General features: G+C 39.3%; 1 protein-coding gene across 1 annotated transcript in view; it reads right to left on the bottom strand.

Annotated features, from left to right (window-relative positions):
* Window positions 1-1224: 1224 nt before the first annotated feature.
* The window catches only part of ATP10A (ATPase phospholipid transporting 10A (putative)), a 285446-nt gene continuing 278367 nt past the window's right edge, over window positions 1225-8303 (bottom strand). Inside the window, exons 18-21 of the mRNA XM_043990920.1 lie at window positions 4168-4248; window positions 3873-3977; window positions 2608-2795; window positions 1225-2476 (exon numbers count right to left, since the gene is read on the bottom strand). Of these exons, the coding sequence (XP_043846855.1) occupies window positions 1795-2476; window positions 2608-2795; window positions 3873-3977; window positions 4168-4248 (1056 nt within the window). The 3' untranslated portion in view covers window positions 1225-1794. The remainder of the gene's footprint in view (window positions 2477-2607; window positions 2796-3872; window positions 3978-4167; window positions 4249-8303) is intronic.

Genomic DNA, 8303 nt, shown 5'->3' with positions numbered 1-8303 from the left:
CTTCAAAACCAGTGTTCTTTTCAGAGGGGCATCTACCTACCTCCATGACCTTAGGTAAGACACTGCATATTTTTGTGCTTCCTTGAATATACAATGAGCAAGTTGGAATACATTATCCCTAAGGTCCCTTTCCTCTCTAAATTCTAACCGGTTGACTTCCCTCCACATACTCTGTGACCTAATGACACTGGCCTCTTTGCTGTTCCTTGAACATGACACTCCATCTCCCGACTGGAGGAATTTTCACCGGCTGTCCTCCGTGCCTAGAATACTCTCTCTCTCCTTGCCTCTGCTCCCAGGCCTCCCTGACTTCTCATCAGTCTCAGCTAAAGTCTCACCTTAAGGGATTTGTAGGCAGGCTTTTCCAGCCTTCCTTAATCTTTCTTTCTGAAATTATCTCCAATTTATCTGGTACATATTTTTTAGACATAATTTGTCTCTCCTAGTAAGACTCTGAGCTCCTGATTCTTGTCTTTCTCTGTATCCCTGGGGATACACAGGCACAAGGCCGGGCACATAGTAGGTGCTTAATAAATGTTTGTCAATGGGGCAGCTAGGTGGCGCAGTGGATAGAGCACTGGCCCTGGAGTCAGGAGGACCTGAGTTCAAATCTGACCTCAAACACTTGACACTTACTAGCTGTGTGATTCTGGGCAAGTCACTTAACCCCAATTGCCTCACCAAAAACAAAACAAAAAACAAAAACAAAAACAAAAAAAGCTTGTCAATTTGAACTGAGAAATAATTTTTTGTTTGTTTGTTTTGCGGGGCAATGAAGGTTAAGTGACTTGCCCAGAGTCACATAGCTAGTAAGTGTCAAGTGTCTGACGTCGGATTTGAACTCAGGTCCTCCTGAATCCAGGGCATGTGCTTTATCCACTGCACCACATAGCTGCTCCCCAAAGCTTGTCAATTTGACTTGACTTTAAACATGGTTCTGAGTGAGATATAATAGGATCATAGATGATTTAGTATCTTAGATTTTATAGATGAGGAAACTGAGGCCCCAAGAAGTCAAGCGCTTGCTGAAAGACTAAGCAATGGCACTGGTGTATTCTGTTATGCCAAAACACCTTCTTTATAACTCACAGACGCTCCAATGGGTTGTGAGTATTATGCCACTCTTGAAACATAACCTGGAGGGCAGGAATGGTGGAAACTGACTAATGGCAACAGGGAACATGCTTTCTTTGCAATATGAATATTATTTATTGTTTGTTATGGTTTTAAACAGGTGAAATACTACATAGGGGATGAAATACTCATAATGTGATAGTTATAAGCTACCTGAATGACAGAGGATGGAATGAGGGTCCATGCTTTTTCATTTTCCTGAAATTCTACCTACCCTTCTATTCTGTGAAGAGATGAGCAACACCTACGGTGGGGTTTGTTATTTGAGTGTTTAAAATGATCTCTCCTTTATGGCCATCTATATTCCTGCCACAAAACAGTAATGAGAACCAATGCCCTGGGAACTGGGTACAGTGCTTATTACTTCCGGACGGGATGTTAAGTCAAGCATTTGGAAGAAAATAAAACATACTGCATTTTCTTATAAAAATGAGATGAAAAAATAGATTTAAATGTAATTTTCAAGTGCAACTTTTTTTTCTTATACTTTAAAGCTCTGATCTTTTTCAATATACTCTAGTTAAAAATTTAAAAATAAACCTTTTTTCTTTTTGGTACCTCTAATTTCCTGTTTCAGTCCTGGAAACATTTAAAGACTTTTTTTTTTTACTATAACTCTTCTGTGCAAATAGAAAACATAAATATTATTAAAGTTCAATGTTATAAAAAGGTTGTTTCAAGATTTTCACTGTTGTGGCAAACAGCCGCAGTCCCTTTAACTTTCTCCTGGAAGCAGTCTGAGGTCTCTCTTTTTAGACCTTTTAAGTCTTGATCCAGCTGGGAGCCAACGGACAAAAATGTGCTGCCCAGCACGTCAGTCTGTAAACTACTCTGAGAGAGCCGAAAGGCTCTTCCAAACCCATTAAACAATGGTGTGGAGGAAATCCAGTTTAGTAAACTGAAGTCCGGCAGGTCTAGAATAGAGGACAGAGGGGATACTTCTCTGGTGGAGGATTCCCCCTCAGAATCACCAGAGGGTCCCTCTCGGACAGCACTTTCGGGTCTCTGGGGCACCCGAGGGTGTCCCTTTAAGCTGTCCATCATTGTGTCATTTAAGGTCTGGGCATTTACATTTGTTGTCCTGTGCCCACTCTTTGACTCTGGTACAGAAGCTGGCTGATGTCCGGACTGAGATGCTAGTGGAGAGTGGTCCTGAGAATGGGGTCTGGAGGCATCATTGCCCTTCAAAGCTGAGCTCTGCAATCCTTGCTCTCCTGTGGGATGTTGCTGAGAAGTTGTATCTTTGCAGACATTCAACTCCTTTGGGCCCCACCTGGCCAATTGGCGCCCCAGCTGAAGCTGAGTTGGGAAGAGTGTCCCTTGGAATGTTCTATACAGAAATCTAGAGATGATACAGAGTAAAAGATAAAGAAAAAAACAACTGGTTACTGGGGATAGCTATTGCACGATGAATATTATAGCAAGAGAACAAAAGCAGCCATGGTTGGAGGAAAGATGATAAACAATACCTACCGGGGCAGTAAGGCAACGACAGATGATATAATAGTAGTCGAGTAGAACATGGGGTCACCCATTAACTTTTGCATGGTCCAGTAAGGGTTAGATGGAGGAAAACAGGTTGAACAAACGACATTGTACACCAAAGCCACAGTGAAAAACAAAAGGATACTGAAGCCACATGCTGTCCAGTGGAGCCAGGTCTGGGAGAAAAAAAAAGAGAAATAAAAGGCCTTTTTCATATTTCCCTTCTGAAATAATGGAAAATGTACTTGAGTCTGACAAGCACATTAACCAGCATTTAGCAATGACCTCAGTCTTGAGGGCCAACTACATAGGTGAGCAGTACTTTTTTTTTTTAATTAATAAAGTATTTTATTTTTTTCCGTTACATGTAAAGATAGTTCTTAACTTTTGTTTATACAAGATTTACAATTTCAGATTTTTCTCCCTCCCTCCCCCCTCCCCTAGACAACAGGTAATCTGATATAGGTTTTATATATATATATATATATATATATATATATATATATATATATATATATATATATATATATATATATATATATATATATATATATATATATATATATATATATATATATATATATATATATATATACACATACACATAATAACATTAAACATATTTCTGCATTAGTCATGTTATGAGAGAAAAAATCAGAGCAATGATGAAAAACCTCAAAATAGAAAAAAACAACAGCATCAAAAACAAAAGAAATAGTATGGTTCATTCAGCATCTTTTTTTTCTTGGATTTGGAGATCCTCTTCCATCACAGGTTCCCTGGAACTCTTCTGTGCCATTGCATTGGTGAGAAGAATATAGTCCATCACAGTAGATCAACACTCAGTGTTGATGATACTGTGTACAATGTTCTTCTGGTTCTGCTCATCTCACTCATCATCAGGTGAGCAGTACTCTTGATGTCAGTGTGGGTGTCAGAGGAAGAGGAGCAAGAAAAAGAGGGAGGAGGGTTGCGTATGAAGATATATGAAAAGATGAACTGAATGAAGCCTAAAGATACGTGTGTGCAGAATGGGCAAAAGACCCCTGACAGTGCTCCAGGTGAAGGACAGAGTCACCAAAACTTCATTTTTTCCTATTTCTGTAAAGTGCAGGTTGATAGGTACAGCCACATCGTGTTCGGGTGTAGTGTATTTCTAAAAACAGCAGTAGTATTACATTTGGGAAAACAATCGCTTGGTCATTAAAGCAAGGCAAAAGAGAACAAAAACATCAGAGTCTTGTGACTCTTACCCAGGTTTTGGTTTCAATGCCCAAATGCAGTATGATGGTGAAGAGAGCAATGGTCATGATGACAGTTCCCCAGGAAAATATATCGACATCAGAGTCACGATAGGCCTGCAAAAGAATAGCATTGTGTGTGAGTGTAGGGCTCTGGGGAAAACTGACTGACAAAAATTGCAGAAAAAGGCCAACTGAAAGGTGGTCAAATTCTTCTGTATGTTTGGAGGGCAGGGGAGTGTTTTAAGTTCAGAATTTTTAAAATTTAATTTAAATTTTCAAAAAAGAAAGAAAAAAGCCAACTTACAAAGTAAGGGATGAAAAAGCAAACCAGGCTTTGATAGGCGGCATCAATCATGTTCACCCAAAACATATAAGGCTGGTATTCCTGAGAGGAAAAAAAACAAAAGAAAAAAGGGAGAGTGAGGGAAAAGTTGGGGATTGTTTAAAGGGACTTGTTTCCTCTTAGTAACCAATTTATATCTTAAAAGGGCAAGCAAAGAAGGGATAGGTATCGGGATGAATAAAAAAGGCATTGACACGGGCTCTATGGAATGATAAAACCTAGAATAAAGTGAGGTTAGGGAGAAAACTAGGTTAAAAAGGATGACTTTGACATGAACAAATATAAAGTGTGTTATACATTTTAAAGTGTTTTATAAATGCTAGTTCTTATTTATTTGGGGGAGAAGAAAGGCTCCAGAAGAGATCAGGTCAGTGCTTGGGTGAATGGGGCAGTGATTAGCAATGAGAGACACACATGTTGTTTTTCAATTCCTAGTTTCCATTTTCTCTTCCAAGAAGAACCATCTTTGTACTAAAAAGTACAGGCTAAAATTGGGGACCAGGGAGTTGATACCAAGAATAAGTAGGAAAGCTAGAAGAGAATATTTTGGGGCTTTCTTGGCAGAGATACTGGAGTGGTTTGCCATTTCCTTCTCCAGCTCATTTTATCGATGAGGAAACTGAGGCAAACAGGGTTAAGTGATTGCCCAGGGTCACACTAAGTGTCTGAGGTCAGATTTGAACTCAGGGCGATGAGTCTTTCTGACTCCAGGCCTGGCACTCTATTCACTGCACCACTTAGTGGCCCACACTAATTTTGTACATTCTTATTAATCGCCTGTGAATTGATTTGTAGAATCAAATCAAAACACATAATATTTAAGAGGAATAACCACTGCCACCCCAACAACTTTTCATAAGTACAAAATGGGAGAAATGTAGCTAAACAAGAAGTTCATTTCCTAAAGATTATGGAGATTTTAGTGGGCTGAAACCTCAAAATGAACTAACAGTATCATAAGAAAAAAGCTCAGGCAATTTCCCACTCATTAACAGAGATGGTGCCTAGGACTTGTGAAGAAATTAGCAATATCAAGTGAACATTGGGGCAGTTAGGTGGCACACTGGATAAAAAGCATGGTCCCTGGATTCAGGAGGACCTGAGTTCAAATCCGACCTCAGACACTTGGCACTAGCTGTGTGGCCCTGGGCAAGTCACTTAACCCTCATTACCCCACCAAAAACAACAACAACAAAATCAAGTGAACATTTCATTCAAAAATGGGCATGATAAAAGACCAAAATGGTAGGGACTTAAAAGAAGTAGAAAAGAATAAGAAGAGGTGGCAAGAATAATCAGAAGAACTATACAAGAAAGATCTTAAGATCATCACAGATCACCAAACACCTTGATATAGTTACTGATCCAGAGTTAGACATCCTGGAGAATGAAGTCAAGTGGGCTTTAGGAAGCACTGCTAACAATAAGGCTGGTGGAGGTGATGGAGTTCCAACTGAGGTATTTAAAACACTAAAAGATGATGCTATTAAAATGGTGCACTCAATATGACAGCAAATTTGGAAAACACAACTGAATTAGAAAAGATCAGTTTATGTCTCAATCGTAAAGAAGGGTAAAGCTAAAGAATGTTCAAATTCCTAAACAATTACTCACTTCACACAATAGCAAGGTTAAGCTTTGGCAATATGTGAACTGAGAATTACCAGAAGACCAGGTGGTGGTTGGTTGTTTTTTTTGTTTTTTTTTTTTCCCCAAAGGGTCAAAGGAACCACAGAGACCAAATTGCCAACACTTGCTGGATTCTGGAGAAAGCAAGTGAATTCCAGAAAAAACATCTACTTCTGCTTCATTGACTACACTAAAGCCTTTGTGTGGATCACAACAAAAAGTGGAAAATCCTCACAAAGTGATGAGTTCTCTTACTTGTTTTCAGAAGAACCTGTATATGGGCCAAGAAGCAACAGTTAGGACAGAACATGGAACTGATTGGTTTAAGGTTGGAAAAGTAGTAAGACCAGGCTATATGTTGTCACCTTATTTGTTTAACTTATATGGAGAGTATTTTGTGAAAAACACCAAGCTGGATGAATCAAAAGCTGGAATTAAGGTTGCCAAGAGAAATATCATCAATCTCAGTTATGCAGATGATATCACTCTGATGGCAAAAAAGAGGAATTAAGCCTCTTGAGGATGATGAACGAAGAAGGTGCAAAAGCTGCCTTGAAGCTTAACCTAGGGAAAAACAAAACAAAACAAAAACCCCTAAGATTCTGGCAAATGATTCCAGCACTTACTGGCAAATAAAGGAAGAAGAAAAGGAATTTTATATTTTGGGGTTCAAAGATCACTGCAGAAAGCAACTACAACCATGAAATTAAAAGATCCTTGCTCCTTGTTAGAAAAATCATCACAAATCTGAACAGCATACTAAAAAGCAGAGCCATCCCCTTGCTGACAAAGGTCCAAATACTTAAAGCTATGGTTGTTCCAGTAGTAATGCCTGGCGGTGAGAGCTGCACTACGAGGGAAGTTTAGGGCCACAGAATCGACACTTTCAAACTGTGGTGCTGGAGAAGACTTTTGAGAGTTCCTTGGATGACAAGGAGATTAAATCAGTCAATATTTAAAGAAATCAATTCAGACTATGCACTGGCAAGCCAAATATCGAATATCGAATCTGAAGCTTAAATACTTTGGTCACATAACAAGAAGATGGGACTCATTGGAAAAGAGCCTAATGTTGGGAAGGATTAAAGGCAAAAGGAGAAAGGGACCAGAGATGATGCAATGGATAGTTAGTGTCATGGAAACAATGAACCTGAGCTTGGACAGACTTTGGGAGATAGTGGGAGGTAGAAGGGTCTAGCATGAACAAAGGGTCAGACAGAAATGAATGACTAGGGGGCAGCTAAGTGACACAGTGGATAAAGCACTGGTCCTAGATTCAGGATGACTGAGTTCAAATCCAGCCTCAGACACTTGACACTTACTAGCTGTGGGACCCTGGGCCAGTCACTTAACCCTCATTGCCCCACAAAAAAAAAATTATATAATCAAAAATAAGAGATCCTTCCCAAGTTGACTCTCCCCTGTTCCCTTCTTTAATCTCTCCTGTGTACATTATCTAAGCCTATGTTGTTTTGTTTGTATACGTGTCTCATCCCCCCACCCCCACCCAAAAGTAAGCTTCTTAAAAAGAGGGACTGTAAATTTCCTTCTTGATATCCCTGCAGTCCTTAATAAGTAAATCTTTGTTGAATTAATTTGGTTCAATCAATAAACAATTAGATGCAAACCAAAAGTATAAATAAAAGGACAAGGTACGGGACTATTAGAGAATCTGGTGGCCTTTAGCAATAGCAGGTACGTGAAATGTTCTCTCAGTTATATGTGTATGTCTGTATAACCAGAATATACAGTGCTATTCTTTTATTCATGGCCATGGTGGTAATAGGGGAGATTCAAAACAATAATCGAAGTTTTATAGAATCATATGAAAGCACAGGCCTAATTGAGACCATTCCGTGTAAACAGCTCTTAAGACAGATTCACATGACTGCCTCTCTAGTGAAATTAGGCACAAAGGGAAGTGTTTTGTAATTTCCAGTTCAGCCCACTTCTTCAATGGAGCTCAGCAATTCTCAGGTGGATCTGTAAGCTTGCAAGTACTTATCCCATATTAATCCCTAGCATTAATTTCCAGTTTTCTAACCAAACTTTTCATAGCTAAAAGTCAATGGCTTTTCTTGGCTTCCATTCAAACTCAACAAGGGAAGAATTAGCTATTCTATTGGCAAAGCCCACATTATTTGAGATTTGGCGCAGCCTTCAATCGATTCACAGCCTCACATCCTAAATGGAGAGGCCGGTCCCTGAAGTTGATCATTCTCAAACGTGAATTAGAGAACATAGCTCTAAGTACAATGATGTTGCATTGCAGGTGGATGGAAACATCTCTCAGGGTCATGAATCCAGTGAGTGCTCAATTAATATCCATTGCTGATGTCTGACCAGAGTTTTGGAGTCCTGAGCATAGAATGAAATGCAGTGTTCTACTGTTTATTCTTTTATTTTATTCAATCATGTGTATTTACAGCTGTGTACACACACACACACACACACACACACACACGTGT

The sequence above is a fragment of the Dromiciops gliroides genome, chromosome 3, assembly GCF_019393635.1.
Source record: "Dromiciops gliroides isolate mDroGli1 chromosome 3, mDroGli1.pri, whole genome shotgun sequence".
NCBI lineage: Eukaryota > Metazoa > Chordata > Mammalia > Microbiotheria > Microbiotheriidae > Dromiciops > Dromiciops gliroides.
The sequence above is the reverse complement of the archived record's forward strand: the minus strand, read 5'-3'. Positions and strand labels throughout refer to the sequence as shown.